This window comes from Heteronotia binoei, chromosome 4, assembly GCF_032191835.1.
Source record: "Heteronotia binoei isolate CCM8104 ecotype False Entrance Well chromosome 4, APGP_CSIRO_Hbin_v1, whole genome shotgun sequence".
NCBI classification, from domain to species: Eukaryota; Metazoa; Chordata; class Lepidosauria; order Squamata; family Gekkonidae; genus Heteronotia; species Heteronotia binoei.
In genome coordinates, this window is record NC_083226.1 from 49,587,566 (window position 1) to 49,606,510 (window position 18,945).

General features: G+C 44.9%; 1 protein-coding gene across 2 annotated transcripts in view; it reads right to left on the minus strand.

The window, feature by feature from the left end:
• Positions 1 to 18,945, minus strand: part of ADAMTSL1 (ADAMTS like 1) — a 703,777-nt gene that overhangs the window by 58,783 nt on the left and 626,049 nt on the right. For both annotated transcript variants that reach the window (XM_060237245.1, XM_060237246.1), the window contains 4 exons: positions 11,219 to 11,429; positions 7,938 to 8,117; positions 4,671 to 4,824; positions 155 to 1,295 (listed from right to left, as the gene is read on the minus strand). In XM_060237245.1, the coding sequence (XP_060093228.1) occupies positions 155 to 1,295; positions 4,671 to 4,824; positions 7,938 to 8,117; positions 11,219 to 11,429 (1,686 nt within the window). The remainder of the gene's footprint in view (positions 1 to 154; positions 1,296 to 4,670; positions 4,825 to 7,937; positions 8,118 to 11,218; positions 11,430 to 18,945) is intronic.

Here is an 18,945-nt window from a genome sequence, read left to right on the forward strand (position 1 = left end):
ACCCACTAGCATTTGCAGCACAAACAATAGATCAGGAGTTGGATGCAACGTGACTGCTACTGTGAACAATCAAAAGATAAACACTAGAGGAGAAAAATGCAGAAAGTTCATAAACTTGTGGAAACGATGGTAAAGTTAACATTATTTGTGTTACCTGTCACTGAAATTCACAGCTTCTCCATTCTTCACCCAGCTAATGGTGGGCTTTGGGTTTCCAACAGCTTCACAGTGAAGCAGAACACTCAAAGTCCCACTGGCTAGAACCACAGTATGTCCCAGATGAGTGACCACTTCAGATGCTGAGAGTTGTTGTGCAGCAGAGATCTTCTTGAGGATCGCAGGTTTTTTTGGAGGCCTGTGGGGGCCATTGATAAGTTCTGCTGATGTTGACAAATGCGCTTCAGCAGAAGAAGCTCTTAAGGAACTGGCAAACTCAGAAACCTGCTTAGTGAATGGGAACTCCACTGAAGCAGAACTGACTCTTGTGCCATGGGCTTTGAAAAAAGATTCCTGATGTTCCAAATGGCTCTTGAAAATTTCATGGGCCAACTGTGCAATAAGCTGCTTGCTATACCCATCCTTAAGTTCTTCGGGCTGTTGCGATAAGTTTCCGAGGATGTCATCCAAACGATCCTGACTGGCAACCATAGTGAAAGGAAGGTTGTACTCCTGGCCCTGATCTTCATCAGAAGAGATATTTCTCTCACTGGAGTCTTGAGTTTCACCTGAATCGGCATTATTACGAGGCCAGCCTCTGTATTCTAGAAGTCTTGAGACAACATCATCGTATCTACTGTCAGAATCAGTAAGAAGTCCTCGTTTCTCAGTCTTGCTGCCATTAAAGAGAATTCCATTCTGATGCTTTTCCTGGGTATGCAAGGCATCATTTAAACTGGTCTTCCTTGGGGCTTCATCTTCCTTTATCCCAGCTGATAGGGTAGCTATACGTTTGTTGTGGCCACCAATTAGTTTAATCACAAAATGTTCCTGAGCTGGCCCTGCTGTGCAAGTATAAGTTCCTGTATCAGAGGGCTTCAATCGGTGGATCTTCATATATCCATATGGAGCAATAGTGACATGAACGGAGCTGATGAGTCGCTTGCCATCTTTCTCCCAGGTGATCATTGGTTTCCGGAACCTTCTTACAGGGCATCGAAGAATGATGGATGTTTTGGGGAGCAAATAAGCATATCCACCAACAATAAAGTGCAGTTTTTTCTGTTTCCTTGTTTGGATGAAAACTTTCTTTTGGGCCATTATTAGGGGTGGCTGTTTCTGAGTTGGCCTCTGGTGTCCTGAAATATAATTAATATCATGGGATCATTCTTAATTTAGCTAATTAAACAGCAAACAAGATGAGACAATTAAAAAAAAATCATTTCCCAAGTTTGCAGAGTTCTTATTTGCGTAGCATGGGAAGAGAAGGGGCTTCTTCCTTTACCCCTGTACCATCTTCCAGATCCAAAATGGTCCCAAGGGGTGTTATTTGCCCCTTTTGAGAAGCTGCATGTGTGATGCATGGCTGGGTGGTTGTTTATTATTATTATTATTATTATTAATTTATTTATTTATTTATTTAGATTTATAATCTGCCCTTCCCAGTATGGTCTCAGAGAACTAGATGGGAGGAAAACCAACCTGACTTTCAGAAAATTATCTTGTCTAGTTTGGTTCTAAAATAGAAATTATTCTTCTCTATCACACATGAAGATGCCACTTGAACAACAGCCATATGTTAAGTTCTCCATTCTCGTAATGTATAGTATTAGAACCTAAGACACATAGGGTAGGATCACACTGGGAATTTGGTGCAGCAGCATCCTGGCTTTGAAAAAGCTGGTGTTCTTTGATGTGTGCTGTGGCAATCACACAGTCCCTGCCCTGCTGCCAGGAGAGGCATGGGCCACACATGTGCAAGAGGAGCATTCAGACTGCTCCTGCGCATGTGGGGCAAGTGCATTGTGTGCCTGGCTGTTCAGACAGCCAGGAAATGTGCCTGCATCCGTTTTAGAGATTTGCTACAGGGAAGTTCCCAGTAGCTATTTAATCCAGTCCCATCCCATCCCAAAATGAGGTAAAGATGGGCAGAGGGGGGGGGGCAGATGTGTGTGTGTGTGATCATGCACATTAAATCTGGAAGGGAAACATGGTTAAATCTCTTGTGTGATCTCACTCATAGTATCTTCAGTCCTAAAGGACTGGGACTTCCCTGGGAATAAATCTCACTGAATAATTTGAGTCACGTCTCTGAGGAGACCTGTTTAGGATTGCTCCCTATGTCTATTTCCTGCCACCCTCGGTTTAAAAGATTGCCCTGGCTGAATGTATTGGCTATGCCACATTACAGGGTCAGTATTCCTCAGGTTATGGAGAAAAACAGAGGAATTTGACAAAAGGATGTCCTTTTCAGCAGCAGCCATTTGTTGGGATTTAACATGCAGTTTCAGTCTCAATAAAGAAAATAAGCAGCTTAATTTTGACACAAGCTGTAATTTTACCTAATACAATTTACAACAAGTGGTTGGCTGCCAGATGCTGAGACCTCAGCTACCACTATCAAAAATAACAAGGTGTAATTTAGCAAAACAAATTGGATCTGCTGGGGTTAAGATGCAGAAGCCAGCGCACATACTGATGGGGAAAATGCAGCTCCTGTTATTAAATGGCTTTAAATGAAGAGGGCAGCCTAATGAACATGCGAAAGACAGGAATGGGAAGGGGGGAGCGACTCCCCTTGTTAAATGTTTATCATCTCAGCCCTGTGAGGCCCCAGAGCCCTACAGCTGAAAGCAACAAGAAGGAGTAAATGTGCTACAATCTCAAGGGAGAAATATGAAGCAGAACAAATCTACTTAAGAGTGGGTTGAAAACCCCATGGTGGCCAATATTAGACTTCATTAGTTACGTGGGTCCCTGCAGTTCAGATCTCTGTGCCAGACAACTGAAAGGAATACGAGAGCTGTTCCATGGATTTTGAAAATAATGTTATGGTTTGTACTTAGAAATAAAATCCTTGATACAAAATAACATACACCATGTTATTTATGAATGATGTCGACACACATAAAGCTGCAGTTCTTGACTACAGAATATATGGTAACAGTGGCCAGTGCCTTCCCAAACTTGCTGTGTATATTGTAAGTAAAAAGTAGCTATTTATTATCAGGGGACGTTGTTCTTAAATGGAACACTGATTTATTTATAAAGTCTATCCATGTCAAGGGATTTTCCTAAGCCAAAAAAGTCCTTAGGAGCATTATTTGCCCTGCCGGGGTGCACGGCACTGGTGGTCCCTATGAGGGAAATAACACCCCTGAGTCATTTTGGCATGTGGTGAGAAGGGGATGGCTGAAGCTGCTCCTCCCCCTGTACTGTGGTCTCAATTTGTGTCAGAACCTGGTGGTCCCTGGGCAAGTAGATCCCTGCAGCTGTACTCTGGCTGCAGGGAACGTGAGTCCAATTGGGAGTGCTGTGACAGGATACCTTGATTAACACTCAGCAAGGCCCTGATCTCAGAGGAAACATTAACTCCTCAGACTTCAGTCTGAGAGGAGATGAGCTTTCCCTTATGAAGACAAATAGGAAGGACAGAGATGACCATTTGCCCACCTGCAAGAAAGGGGCAAGATGAATGGCTATCTGGATAACCTGAGTTGGGTCATAAAATTTGGGGGACATATACTGAACATGACTGGATAAAAGTTGCAAGGAAGAATTCATACTGGGACTAAAAGCAGCTGAGACAGGAGAGTGTTAAAAGGTCTGGATGCACTATGAGGGGCTCTAATCTAGAACCAGGAACAGGGGTGAAATGAAGCCTGTCTTGACCAGCTTCTATTTTCAAAGTTCCAGCAGGATTGTGTTCATTCCATGGAAGAGAATGCCAAGGTAACACTATCAGTGACAGTACAACTTAGTCTCATGTTTTTATTTCTTTTCTAAGTTTTGTAACACCCTGCAACACTTTGATATGTTTTCTAATGCTCTCGTGCTCTAGTCTAGTGAACTGAGGTTGCATGTTAGTAAGCAAAGATAGTTCCACTCTAAAAATTTCAGAATGTGGTCAAAGGGTCTCAACCCAGATACCTGGCTACTTGTCCACACATAAGACACAAAACTCCTGACTGGGATACAGACAGTTTAGCTGGCCAGGCAGAGTGTGAAGCAGATCTCTCTCTCTCTCTCATTCACACACCCCCCTACCTGTGCCTTAAGCTGCAGATTGTGGTAGCTACCAAAGAAAGGCAAGAAAAAGAGAGCCAAGTAGGGCCAACCGCCTCTCATATACATATACTGTTTCCCACTTTCTTTTGGATACTCCCAGCTAGAAGAGGAGGTAGGATGGTGTTGTATGACCAGGTTATTACAGGAGAAACTCAGACCCATTCAGACCTGACATTAAAAAAATATAGCAGCTAGTTTGGCTCTTAAGAGATAGCCATATGTTTTGCATGCAGACAATCCCGGGTTCAATTGCAAGTGTTATTTAAGAGTTTTCTCTGCCTGAGATAGGGATAGTAATTACTAGCCAGCATAGACAGTGCTGAACTACATGAACTGATCTCTGATTCCATATAAAGATACTTTCATATGTCAATCTTTTCTTTGGCCATACAGATGTCCTTAACCCTTGCAATTCCTATCCACCAAAGTTGTTTTGAGATACTCACTTGCACATGTAGCTAGTGCACATGGTCTCACCAAAGATGAGAATGGCAAAGGAGGACACAGTGATGAGTTGATGATGGCAGAGAGTCCTGTGTTCAGCATTTTCCTGCAAATCGCATTTCGTGTTTGGGTTCCCTCACTACAACTCACAGAACACTAGGAACCAAAAAGCAGTTCATCAGGAAGGGCATACAACAAAACATTAAGAAGTGCACACAAAGGGTCAGATACAGCAGTCTGCATGCATGGTAATGTCTTCCTCATAGCCAGTGTATCTAGAACAGCAGGACTGATTACACTGCACATTAGTTTCAAATGCCTTCTTGGCACCATCTTAATATCTGTTTGTTTTCATCATTCTATATTCATGGAAGGCCATCAAGAATTCTGGCAAAAGAACTAAGTATTAGGTTTGCTGTGGAAAAACTCATGAGTAGCCCCCGGATTGTTAAAAATAATATATTTGCATATTTTAAGTGATGTACCCTACTGTTTTTGTAGTTCTCTAGATTGAAAGGTGGGATACAAACCTTTCATGAAATAAGCAACCTTTCACTATAACAAAAATACATTTCTTAGGAATAGAACTTTGAAAGATCTGTCTGAAAAGATTTTTTTTTCCTTTGCAGGAATTTCTCCTGCAGCTCACTGATTATTAAAACTATAATGTTGGCTGTGGATGGGGGAGGAAAGGAAAATACACAAATAAGCTACACTTTGGATTAGCCATTTTGCACAACATGGTGTTGTGTGTGGCTGCTAAAGCATGGATATAATCAGGTGTCATCTGGTAGAAAAAGAGGTGCCGGAGCTCATTAGCACAACTCATTTGCATATGTCACACACCCCTGACATCACCAGAAGGTGTACTAAATGATATCAACTCAGCATCTACCTTCAAATGCTTCTTGAAGTATAATTGTCATCATAAAACTTTACTCCCATCATACTTTTTCAATTACTCTCTCCTATGTGGTCACAATACCACCGTGAAGATTTCTATCTGCCAGCTTTATATGTTTTGGTTATTTTTCCAATTTTTGTCTGTGTGGGGGGGAATATCAGAAAGTTTGTCAGCTCTTAAAGTTCAGCAAAATTCTCACTGGGGGTTTGAACAATGGAGCCCAGAAGCAAGTATTTGAGGGAGGGGGAGGTAAGAAAGAAGGAGCATACTAAAATTTAGAGGTTCTGGAGCTTTGCTCCTGTGAGTTCCTGCCAAAATGAGACCAGGGTATAATGATCAAGTGCAGCATCCTCAAATAAGGAGGAGACACACCATTCTCATTTACATAGTACAACAGATAGGAAAGATAATCTACATCCACAGTGTTTACTGCTATCAGGGTCCACATTTGCACCCAACAGGCCTGCTTCAGTTGGGCATAGCACATACAGGTCCTGATGAGAAATCACACATGCAGATTCAATGTTAGATGCAGGCATCCTACAAGGAAGTCTACATGCTTCTGCAGGGAGATTGCCCTTGCTGAATCAGGACAATGGATTGGATCCCTCCTAAAATTCTTGTGATAGCTGTTTTCACTGTTTTCGCCTCCTGTGGCAGACCTTTGACTATCCCACAGCTATTCCTAGGGCTCCCCGAGTAGCTGCATTTTATGGGGGCAGCTTGGCCTGCAGTAGAGGAGGGGGAGGCCATGTGGCCTGCAGTGGAGGAGGGAAATGAGGAGGCCATGCTTCTGTTCACAGAAATTTTAAGCAGGATCCAAGCTATCAGTATGTATGTTTCTATTATTTTGACAGGAAGCCTTCTTCATAGAGGATGCTGTAATGTAAAGAAAAAAGAAAAACAATATATTCTTGGGTGTTGAAAAGAACCATAAGCACCATCATCATCTTCTTTTAAATAAGGTGCCTTTATGCAGAAATTTAAGCTCCATAGACTCTATTGTATATCAACTATGGTTAAAAACAGTAAAGAAAAAAAAACCCCACTGCCTGAGGAGACAGAATTGCTTCAGAATGGTGCATGTCCTAGCAGCAGATTTCATTTGACAACCTCTTTCTTTGGCTGGATTGTCAAGATAGATCATTATCCATTAGTTAAGCTTCTCTCACAACATTTCTCACATAGACATATCTTAAGGATGGAATTTCTTTCATCAACCAAGTGAATAATCACCTCTTTGGGTGAAAGAGGAGAGGAGAGAAATTGGCAACATCGAAGAAAAAAATGTGAGTAATAGGTTAAGGACCACACAATTAAGCAGTATTTTAAAACTTCAAATATCGTTTTTTTAACAAACTGTGCTATCTTTTATTTTACTCCACAGCCGTGACAGATGTGTCACTAGATTCCAGAACAATGGTTGGTTGATAAATTAGCTAGAACATTTTTTTCAATTGCATAGTGTAATTCAGACTGATGTGTGGGTGTGGGTATACGTGCAGTTTTCACAGAGACTGGCAGGCATATATATATACACACACATATATATATATATATTTGCCTTTTCATTCAGCCCTGCATTTTAGAGAAACTGGAAGCTTTTTATGAATTCCTTAGTGAGAAATTTAGAAATGATGGAAAAACTTCATTGTGAGTGTTTGCTCATCACTACCAATCATAATCTGGATAGTGCTTCCCTATACCAGGTTGCCCTAAGCATATTCTAGAATCTTTGGCAATATAGATAAGCCCATACGGAGAAGACAGGAGTCAAGGGTATTCACTCCAACCAGTTCTCTAGTATAATCAAGTTTTCCAGGGCACTGCTCATTCAAACATAAGACATAAACTGTGGATTATGTATCAGCATTGAGCCAATGTGCAAGCAACCTGTGAATCTGCTTCTCTGTGGAAATAACTATAGTCACAGAACTAACTAATAGAATCAGGAAGCATATGGCTGTTTTTTATTTTCCTTTCCCCAGACTGTCCAATGCAGAGAGGTTGTCTGAACTAGCTGCTTAACCCATGGTTTGGAACGTTTGCACTGGTGGGCCAAATGGTAATTTCTTTATGTGGCATACCATATAGACTCGAGAACATGAAACAACTCTAACAGTTGTATGATAAAAGATAACCAGATCAACCCAAAAGAGAGAGGCTTCATTTGCAGTGTCATGGATGGATGAAACCAAATTCAATTGCAAGGCGTAAATATGGAGAATGTTTGGTCCCATCATAATCTGCTCCAAGACTTCAACGTGGAACATATCACCTTTAAAAATATTCATGAGATGAAAGAACTGGACTGGTGTCTTCAGCTAGATGCACTGCAGGCTGCATTTGTACTGTGACACCCTACCTGTGTCCAGTCTGAGAGAAGCCACTCGGGGGCACAGTTCTCATTTTTGCAGGCTTGTTCAGAAGCTGGCCTCAGAGTGGAACAAAATGTGTCTGGAAGCTCCAGGAAACTCCCATCAGCCATCCGCTGCTTGCAGAGTACTTCACGCTTCTTGGTGCCACCCCCACACGTCCTGGAACACTGGAGAACAGAAGCAGCACAGGCTCAAGAGCATGCAGTCAATTTTGCTGATTTCAGCTGCAATTTGTCATATGAACAGGCTGTTTAAAACCCCCCTGATGTAAACAGGAGTTCAGCAACTCTGCAAGTCTAAGGCCATTCCCTCTCTTAAAGATGATTCACACATTACAAAGCCCATGTGGCTACCATCTAGATCACATGTATTCTGGGAGTTGTATGGGACTGCCTTCCCCATATACTCCCCAGAGAACTCTATGTTCTGCTGAGCAATATCTCCTGGTTGTCTCTGGCCCAAAGGATGACCACCTACCCTTGACTAGGGCCAGGGTTTTCTCTGTCCTGGCCCCTGCCTGGTGGAACAAGCTTCTATTAGAGATGTGGGCCCTGCAGAGCCTGCTGCAATTCCTCATGGTCTGTAAAACTGAGTTGTTCTGCCAGGCCTTTAGTTGAGGCAGTGGGCATCACCAACCATCAGGGTGGCCTCCCTGCCACATACTGGCTCAGTTAAGATTGTTGTGATCACTACTGTCTTTCTATTGATTTATTGTTCAGCCAGGGCTTAGGTTTTTGAATGACACCATCTGAAACTGTAATTCTTGAATATTAACTTTAAATTGGTTTGTCTGATTTTATATTTTGTTTTATTTTGGAATTATTTTATCTTTAGGGTTGCCAAGTCCAATTCAAGAAATATCTGGGGACTTTGGGGGTGGAGCCAGGAACAAGGGTGTGACAAGCATAATTGAACTCCAAGGGAGTTCTGGCCATCACATTTAAAGGGACAGCATACCTTTTAAAATGTCTTTCTTCCATAGGAAATAATGAAGTATAGGGGCACCTTCTTTTGGGGCTCATAGAGTTGAACTCCCTGGTCTAATCGTTTGGAAACTTGGGGGGTACTTTGGGGAGAGGCACTAGATACTATACTGAAAATTTGGTGCCTCTATCTCAAAAAACAGCTCTCCCAGAGTCCCTGAAACCTCCAGATCAATTCCCCATTATACCCTATGAGAATCGATCTCCACATAGGGAATAATTAAGTGTTCAGCAGACATTCCTCCCCTTCTCCCCCATTTTCTGACAACTCTGAAGTGAGGGATTGTCCTCTCTACTCATGAGCTGCAGCCAACTTCTTCCAGGTAACACAGACACCCCATCCCAAGAGGAAGCCTTTCCAATTGGAGACTGGAGCCTCTGGAGGGGAAAAAAATCACATGGTGGCTTTGGGGGCAGAGCTTCCCCCCACTGGCCAGCTGACTGGGGGCGGGAAGGAGACTGGGAAAGCGGAAGAATCCCCACTGGGACCTGGGAATTGGCAAGCCTATTTATCTTCGATTTGACCCCTGAGCCCATTTGGGAAGGGCGGGATATAAATGTGAATGAATGAATAAATAAATGTTCTGTGCTTTCCAGATCTGTTGTGGCTCAATTCAGATTGGGAGCACAACACATTCAGAGAATAGGCTTAGCCTCCCCACTGCAACATTTTTCTGACCTGAAACGACCCTGATAGATTCTATTGCCCCACTGAAGAAACTTATTTGTTGCCTTCATAACAGGTAACTCTCCCAGTGGGCACACAGTAGCATCCTGGAGCCATTTCTAGTTGGGACAATTTTTAAAGTGAATCCACTGTTGACCACTGTTGGTTTTTTTTGTGAGATTTATCACAGATTATTTCTGGCTGTCCTTTTTGGTTGTAAAACTGCATTATTTGATTACCCTTTAAGTGGAAGCTGCCTTATAAATACTTATAACCAAGAGGCGGATATATAGAGCCGTTAATTAAATAAATAGGCTAAGTAATAATATACATAACCTGTATAATCTTATAACATAAGATTTGGGCTCCCCAATAACAAATATTTTCTTAGCCACAGCTCGATGTCCATCCATGACAGAGGAATGTCATCTGCTACACTGTGTGTGTCAACACAAATGGTAAAAGTCTCCTTTCTTTCCACTTTGCAGAACAACAGAGACAATTGGTTCATCACGAAGTTACAGCTACTCCTCAACTTTTAAATGCAATGCTGCCCAGTTCTCCTTCTTACTACAGCCCCAGTACCATATGGTTTTTGTCAGTGCAGGTTTTTTGTTTGCCAGCATAGGGTTTTTTGGTGGTCAAAGTAAACTCCCTTCTCCTTTTTCCATCAGCTGAAAAGGTGGTTGCATCTGACTGCTTAGGAACCAGTTGGGTACATTCAGTCTTTGAACAGCTCACGTTTACTGTTGGGTGGCAGGTCTGAGCAGATTCAAAGGCAGAAAACAGCAAAACACCACCCTTTCAAGTACTATATAGATGCTGCTGGTGCCTTAAGGGTCCTATTTTATGAAAATTCTGGAAGAAACAATGTAATAAAAAAATTAAGAAAGACTTTGGAAGAAAATGCTGGGCTATATCAGGGCATAGCATTTCAAGACATGTTATGAAAGGGAAGCCATGAATCACTCTACCAAAAAGGACCTTTCTTTTCAGCAATAAAATAAAGATGGACAAAGATTTATTAACACAACCATTTTCAGCCACTATGAGCAAAAGAAATATTTGCTGTGACTTGTGAAGTGAATTCTGATACCCACTTACTTCTGGGTGGGAGGTAAAGGAAAGAGTGGAAGAGAACTACTGAAAACAAGGTAAACATCATAATAGCTTTATTCCGAAGATGGAGCATTTCAAAAATAAATAAAGACTTGAATTTATAAGGATGTATTTTTAATCATTCAAAATGTTAAACATGCTGATAGTTATCAGAGATTCTTCTGCCAAGAACATTAAAAGCTTGAGAACAAGTCTAATTCAGACCATCTTTCTTTAAGAGAATTCAAATGCCTCAGAAATGAACACCGCAAATGTTTGTAGTTAATATGTTTATTGTGTAAAGAGTATCACGATGAACTCCCTGGGTGAAGTTTGCCTCTTATCTGTGAAACAGCCAAGAAGTGGGGGTGGGGTTGGGTGGGCATGACTGTAATTCAACATCAAGTGCTGGAATTGTGTGAAGGGTTCTGCTTGCCTGAAATGCAATTTAGCATTTATATACCTCCTCTGCTTTGTTTGCTAAGTGGATTTTTCATCTTGGAATTCAAATAGTCATTACCTGTTGCCATTCGGAAGGAAACCAAGATGGGGGGCAGTCAAAACGATTACAGGCTTGCACCATGGTGGGCTTAGGCTTGTGGCACAGCTCATCTGCCAAAATCACTGTTTCATTGGTCTCTTTTGAGAGGAGGTGAGAACAGAAGACATCACGGGTCTGCAGTCCCACGCCACAGGTAAGACTGCAAGAGCTCCACTTCCCCATCTCCCACCTAAGGATATGTCAAGAAAAGGAAAAGTCTGAATGAAAATATTCGTTCTTATCAATCAAGATTCCATTTCATTTAACTGCTTTTACTGCTTTGTGGGGAAAACAAATCTGTTTAAAACATACAAAAAGGATCCGGCAAGAGAAAAATGGTGTTTAAAAAAGCCAATTGGTGACAATATGCTGTTGTTTCCAGGAATTGATGTCAGTTCTCTCTAGGAATTGCTGGAAATGTTATGTTTTTACTTTGAGAGGTGGGACATCACTTGCAGGTTTTCCCTGGAAGTTATATCTCATTGTCACTAATGGTTCTTCTCATATCCTTGCACTCTAGTCTCACATCAGTTGCAGGCCGTGCCCGTCAACCCTATAGAGCAGGGGTGGCCAACGGTAGCTCTCCAGATGTTTTTGCCTACAACTCCCATCAGCCCCAGTCATTGACCATGCTGGCTGGGGCTGATGGGAGTTGTAGGCAAAAAACATCTGGAGAGCTACCGTTGGCTACCCCTGCTATAGAGCAAACTAAATAAAATGATAAATCATAGAGAGCTGCTGCCACCTTCTACTCTAGCTATCCCTCCCAAGAAGTCCTTGTATCACCTCAGAAAGATGCTATGATTTGTGTCTGACCTACATATGAAGTGGTAGACTGGGCTGTACCACTTAAGAGTGAAGATAAGAAATTACATTTGGAAGTGTTTTCTGCATAAGATACTTCCTGTAAAAATAGTATAGAACTCCTTTGATTCAGGAGGGGTTTTTTTTTTAGTAGGGAACTCTTCTTACAAGGGGAAGAATTAAAAAAATAGTATCACCCTACTGACAACCAGAAGCGACTGTCCATTCTATCAATTCTAGAACCCCCCATTGTAGTGCCAAACTACAATACCAAACATTGTAGCGCCAAACATTGGTGTAATAATAATAATAATAATAATAATAATAATAATAAATTTTTATTTATATCCCGCCCTCCCCGCCTAGGCGGCTCAGGGCGGCTAACAATTCTTACATTAACATAAATGGATAAAACTTTAAATTTAACAATTAAAAAATTAAACATATAAAAACCAGTTAGTTAAGTTAAAATACATACATTCAAATCACATTAAATGTGTCTGGCAGCAATAACTGTTCTGGCGCTGGTTCTGCCAGTTTAAATAGTTCCATTATCGTATTATAGATGGCGGTTCTTTGTTCTTAGCAACTCAGCAGTCGATATCACTATAGGCTTGCCTGAAAAGGGCAGTCTTGCAGGCCCTGCGGAACTGGTCAAGGTTCCGCAGGGCCCGCACTTCCTCCGGAAGCTGGTTCCACAGTGCAGGAGCCGCGGCTGAAAAGGCCCGTGTTCTAGTGTTTTGGAGTTTGACCTCTCTCGGCCCAGGGATGGTCATTTTATTTTTACCCACTGACCTCAGTGCCCTCTGGAGCTCATATGGGGAGAGACGGTCCCTTAGGTAGGCTGGTCCTCGGCCATATAGGGCTTTAAAGGTAATAACCAACACTTTGTACTGGACTTGGTAGGTGACTGGCAGGCAGTGCAGTCCGCGCAGCCCCGGCCGTATGTGCTCCCATTTCGAGAGCCCCAATAGTAGCCTGGCCGATGCGTTCTGCACCAGCTGCAGCTTCCGGGTCCGGCACAGAGGTAGCCCCAAGTAGAGGGCATTACAGTAGTCCAATCTTGAGGTGACCATTGCATGGATCACTGTTGCGAGGTCGCGACGCTCCAGGAAGGGGGCCAACTGCCTCGCCCGCTTCAGGTGGAAGAATGTTGACTTGGCAGTGGCTGCTATCTGGGCCCCCATTGATAATGAAGGCTCCAGTAAAACGCCCAAACTCTTAACCTGGTGCGCTGGTTTCAATGGTGTGCCGTCGAAGGTTGGGAGAGCTATTTCCCTTCCTAGAGTGCCGCGACCCACACAAAGGACCTCTGTCTTCGCTGGGTTCAACTTCAGCCCACTCAACCTGAGCCACATTGCTACAGCCTGCAGAGCCCGATCTAGGTTCCCTGGGGCGAAGCTGGGCCGGCCGTCCATTAACAGATAGAGCTGGGTGTCATCTGCATATTGATGGCACCCCAGCCCAAACCTCCGGGCAATCTGGGCAAGGGGGCGCATATAAATGTTAAACAACATTGGGGAGAGAACTGCTCCCTGAGGCACCCCACAACCAAGTGTGTGCCTCTGGGATCGCTCACCCCCAATAGCCACCCTTTGTCCCCGACCAGAGAGGAAGGAGGAGAGCCATTGCAAGGCCAACCCCCCAACCCCTATGTCGGCGAGGCGGCACTTTAGCAACTGATGGTCGACTGTGTCAAATGCTGCCGACAGGTCTAGTAACATCAGTACCGCAGTGCCGCCCCGATCCAGTTGTTGCTGAAGGTCATCTACCAAGGCGACCAGCACCGTCTCCGTCCCATGGCCCGGTCGGAACCCAGACTGGCACGGGTCAAGAACGGAAGCGTCATCTAGGAACCTCTGCAGCTGCAACGCCACTGCCCTCTCAATGATTTTACCTAAAAATGGTAAATTAGACACCGGACGGTAGTTCGCCAATTCGGCCGGGTCTGCTGTACATTTTTTTAAGAGAGGGCGAACCAGCGCCTCTTTCAAGGGCATTGGGAAATGCCCCGTAATGGACATCTAAGCTCCCTCTGGCAAGATTTAATCAGCCAAGAGGGGCAAGGATCCAAATTGCATGTTGTTGGGCAAGCAGCGGAGAGGATCCCATCGACCTCCTCCAGGTTGAGTGGGTCGAAGTGATCCAGCACCAAATCCGAAGACAGGCACGGAGCCTCAATTTCGCTCACTGTTTCCAAGGTGGTAGGCAGGTCTTGGCGGAGCAATGAGATTTTATCTGCAAAGTATTTCGCAAATGCCTCACAGCCAATCTCCAATTCTCTAATGTTTGGTTTGCCTTGTGGCAATGTTATAAGGTCCCCAATTATTCTAAACAACTCTGCTGGGCGCGAGTTTGCAGATGCAATCTTGGTTGCAAAGTAGTTTTTCTTTGCAGCCTTGACTGCCATCTCATAAGACTTCATAAATGTTCTGTAGGATGTTCTCATTGCTTCGTCCCAAGTATGTCTCCACTGCCTCTCTAGTCGTCTGAGCCCTTGTTTCAGCTGGCGCAATTCCAAGGTGTACCATGGGGCCAGCCTCATACGAGGGCGCAGAGGACGCCAGGGTGCTATTTTGTCAATGGCCCTGGTTAGCCGGTCTTGCCAGGTCTCCACAAGGCCATCGAGGGAATTGCTAGTGGGCCAAGGATCCCTCAGGGCCGTTTGGAACCGTTCTGGGTCCATCAGGCTCCGGGGGCGAGCCAAAATAGGCTCTCCGCCCATACAGGGTTGGGGTGGTGTCCCCACATGGGCCTTAAGGGCTAGGTGATCCGACCATGGTACCGCTTCTACCGTGATATCGTTCACCAAAATCCCGTACACAAAGATCAGGTCTAGTGTGTGCCCGGCCTGGTGCATGGGAGTCGTAACAAATTGAGAGAGCCCCAGTGTCGCCATGGAAGACACTAGGTCCATCGCCTGAGTGGAGGCCGTATCGTCAGCATGGACGTTGAAGTCACCCAGGACCATGAGCCCCGGGAACCTCAACGCCCAGCCCGCCACTGCCTCCAATAATGATGGTAAGGCGCTGGCTGGTGTGTTAGGCGGACGGTACACCAACCAAACTGCCAACCCCTCTCCGACATCTCACGCCAGACCGGTGCATTCAATACCATCAATCTTTGGGTCCAGGAGGGCCCGAAAGGAGTAGCCCTCCCATATGAGTAGCGCCACTCCTCCCCCCCGCCCGCTGATCCGTGATTGGTGAAAGACCGAGTATCCCGGGGGGGCCATTTGGGAGAGAGCTACTGTCTCCCCGTCCCTCACCCAGGTCTTGGTCAGGCAAGCCAGGTTCATGTCCTGCTGGAGCAAGAACTCCCTCAGGGTCGCGTTCTTGTTGTTTATGGACCTGGCGTTGCATAACACCAATGACAGAGGCGAGCAATTCCTCTTGGTCCCACTACCTGCCACCGTTGGGATGGGAAGTAGACTGGAAGGTGGCCGAGCCCCTTTTTGTCTCTGTCTCCTTCCTTTATATAACTGTCTACTCCCACCGTCATACCTTCCCCTCCCCAGGAGCACTGGAATCCCTTGGCCGGCCATTGCGGCTGCACTAAGTAGAATTCTCAGATCTTAGTCACCGATTCTCTCCCGGTCTGTCGTTTTAGCTTGTCCTCTTACCAACCCCTCCGACTCCAACCGCTAGACCCACTTCCTATATCTTGAATTAATTAATTTAATTGCCCTCCCCAATCTATTTCAGTCAATTGTTACAAAACCTCTATAAATTTATTCTTCCCAGCATTATTAAAAAAAAAATGCTCCCTCCCACCCCGTCCTTATTAATAAGCTAAGAATCAAATATAAATACTTTCTCATATATATAAATATATATATTATAAAAATCTAATTACCAATTGATTGAATTAAATTTCCTAATAAATCAATTAACAATGAATTATAATAGTTTCTGTTAGTGGTCAGGCTGTTAGTCAGTCATTAGAGTGTGAGTCCAAATTGCACATTGCCCATTCTTCGCCTGGTAATCCATAGCCACGGTTTTATTAGGCTTAGCTGTTTCTAAAGTGCAAGTGCAGATGTTGCAATCTGGGGGAGATGAGGGAGGCAAATGCAGATGTTGCAATCTGGGGGAGATGAGGGAGGCAGTCTCTTCTATGGTCTTTCGCATTGATCAGTTGTTCGTCTCTCTTAGCTCCTTCAGAGAAGTTCAGTTCTAATCCACGCCACTTTTACTCATTCAGTGTGCAATCTGAGCTCCCCTGAGCTCAGATTGCACACTGAATGCAATGCAATGCAATGACAGGTCCTTAAATAATAAGACCTCAGTCCTCCGAGAGTTTCTACTCAAGCAGGACATGGACCTGGCTTGTGTGACTGAGACCTGGGTGCAAGATGGAGAGACTGTAGCTCTCTCCCAAATGGCTCCCCCGGGATACTCAGTCTTTCACCAATCATGGACTAGTGGGTGGGGGGGAGGGGTGGCGCTATTCATACAAGAGGCTTACTCCTTTCAGGCGCTCCCGGCCCCAGAGATCAATGGCATTGATTGTGCCAGACTGATGTGGTATGTGGAGGAGGGGTTGGTGATATGGCTGGTGTACCATCCACCTAATGCACCAGCCAGCACCTTACCATACCTGATGGAGGCCGTAGCAGGCTGGGCATTGGAGTACCCAAGGCTAGTGATCCTAGGTGACTTCAATGTCCATGCTGACGACGCGGCCTCCTGCCAGGCAATGGACCTAGTGTCATCCATGGCAACACTGGGACTCTCCCAATTTGGTACATCGCCCACCCACCAAGCGGGGCACATGTTAGACTTGATCTTTGCAGCAGGGGTTTTGGTGGACGATATTATTGTGGAAGCAGTGCCATGGTCGGACCACCTTGCCCTTAAGGCTTGTATGGATGTCCCACCCCAAGCCCGTTTAGGCGGCGAGCATATTTTGGCTCGCCTGCGGAGCCTGATGGACCCAGAGTGGTCCCAGATGGCTCTACGGATCCCTGGCCCCCTGGCTATTCTCTCGATGACCTGGTTGAGCCCTGGCATCTCTGGCTCTCTAGAGCCATCAATGAGATCGCACCTCTGTGCCCTCATGTTAAGCTGACACTGTGGTACACCTCGGAATTACGGCAGCTGAAACGAGGGCTCAGACGGCTAGAGAGGCAATGGCGGCGTACTCGAGACGAAGAGACTAGAACATCTTATAGAGAGTTTATGAGATCCTATGAGATGGCAGTCAAAGTCACAAAGAAAATTTACTTTGCAGCCAAGATTGCGTCTGCAAATTCACGCCTGGCACAATTGTTTAGGACAATGCAGACTCTTACAACACTGCTGCAAGGCAACTGGAGATAGGCTGTGAGGCTTTCGCGGAATTTTTTGCAGATAAAATCTCGTCTCTCCGCTGCAACCTCCCCGCCACATTGGAAACAATATATGAACTTGAGACCCGTGCCTGTCTTCTGGGCCAGCTCTGGATTGCTTTAACATGCTCAGTCTGGAGGAAGTCGACAAAATTGTCTCCACTGTAGGCCCAACAACTTGTGATCTGGACCCTTGCTCTTCCTGGCTAATTAAAGCTTGCCAGAGGGAGCTTAGATGTCCTATACGGGACATCATAAATAGATCCCTCTTGGAGGGGCTTTTTCCGACACCTCTAAAAGAGGCCATGGTCCGTCCCCTCTTGAAAAAACGCTGCATCAGATTCGGACGAATTGACAAATTACCGGCCGGTCTTGAATTTACCCTTTTGGGGTAAAATTATTGAGAGGGAAGTCGCGTTACAATTACAGAGTTTTTTGGATGACGCTTCTGTCTTAGACACCCACCAATCCGGCTTCCGCCCAGGTAATGGGATGGAGACAGTGCTGGTCGCCCTGGTGGATGACCTCCAGTGGCATCTGGATCGAGGTGGCTCGGCAGTCCTGATGCTGTTAGACCTATCAGCTGCATTTGTTATGGTTGAGTATTGGTTACTGACCCACCGCCTTGCCAACACAGGGATTCAGGGGTTGGCCTTGAAATGGCTTTCCTCTTTCCTTGCTGGTCGGGGACAAAGGTGGCAATTGGGCAAGAACTGTCCCGGAGGCACCCACTTAATTGCAGGGTGCCACAGGGAGCGGTTCTCTCCCTGATGTTGTTCAACATGTACATGCGCCCCCTTGCCCAGAGGTATGGGTTGGGCTGTTACCAATATGCTGATGACACCCAGCTCTATCTACTGATGGATGGATGGCCTGACTGTGTCCTAGAAAATCTAGATCTGGCGCTGCAGGCGGTGGCTCAGACTGAGTAGGTTGAAGTTGAATCCAGCAAAGACAGAGGTCCTTTGCCTGGGTCGGGGCAGTCCAGGAAGGGAAATTCCCCTACCAGCGCTTGATGGTGAGCCACTGAAAGTGGCACACAAGGTCAAGAGCTTGGAGGTACTACTGGAGCTTGCCCTGACAATGGAGGTCCAGATAGCAGCCACTGCTAAATCTGCTTTCTTTCATCTTAGGTGGGTGAGGCAGTTGTTCCCCTTCCTGGATCGCGATGACCTGGCAACAGTGATCTATGCAACAGTCACCTCAAGGCTGGACTACTGTAATGCCCTCTACATTGGGCTGCCCCTGTATCCCCTCCCCATATTATTTCTTCTTTCCCTTTACCTGGCAGCCCCCATAAGCTCATCTTTCCTGGCCTCCTTTTCTCCTTCGCAGTCTCTGGCAAGTTTACCTTTTATCTGTTCCTATTTTCAAAAACAATTATTATTATTTATTTCACATATACCCTGGCTTTATCCACAGTGGGGACTCAAAGCAGCCCACATCATTCTCCTCTCTTCCATTTTATCTTCACAACACCCCTGTGAGAATTAGATATGTTGGTAAGCACGTGAAGTGTATCAAATAAAATAATGGCTTTTTATACAGGTTCCAAATAGTCCTAGAACAGAAA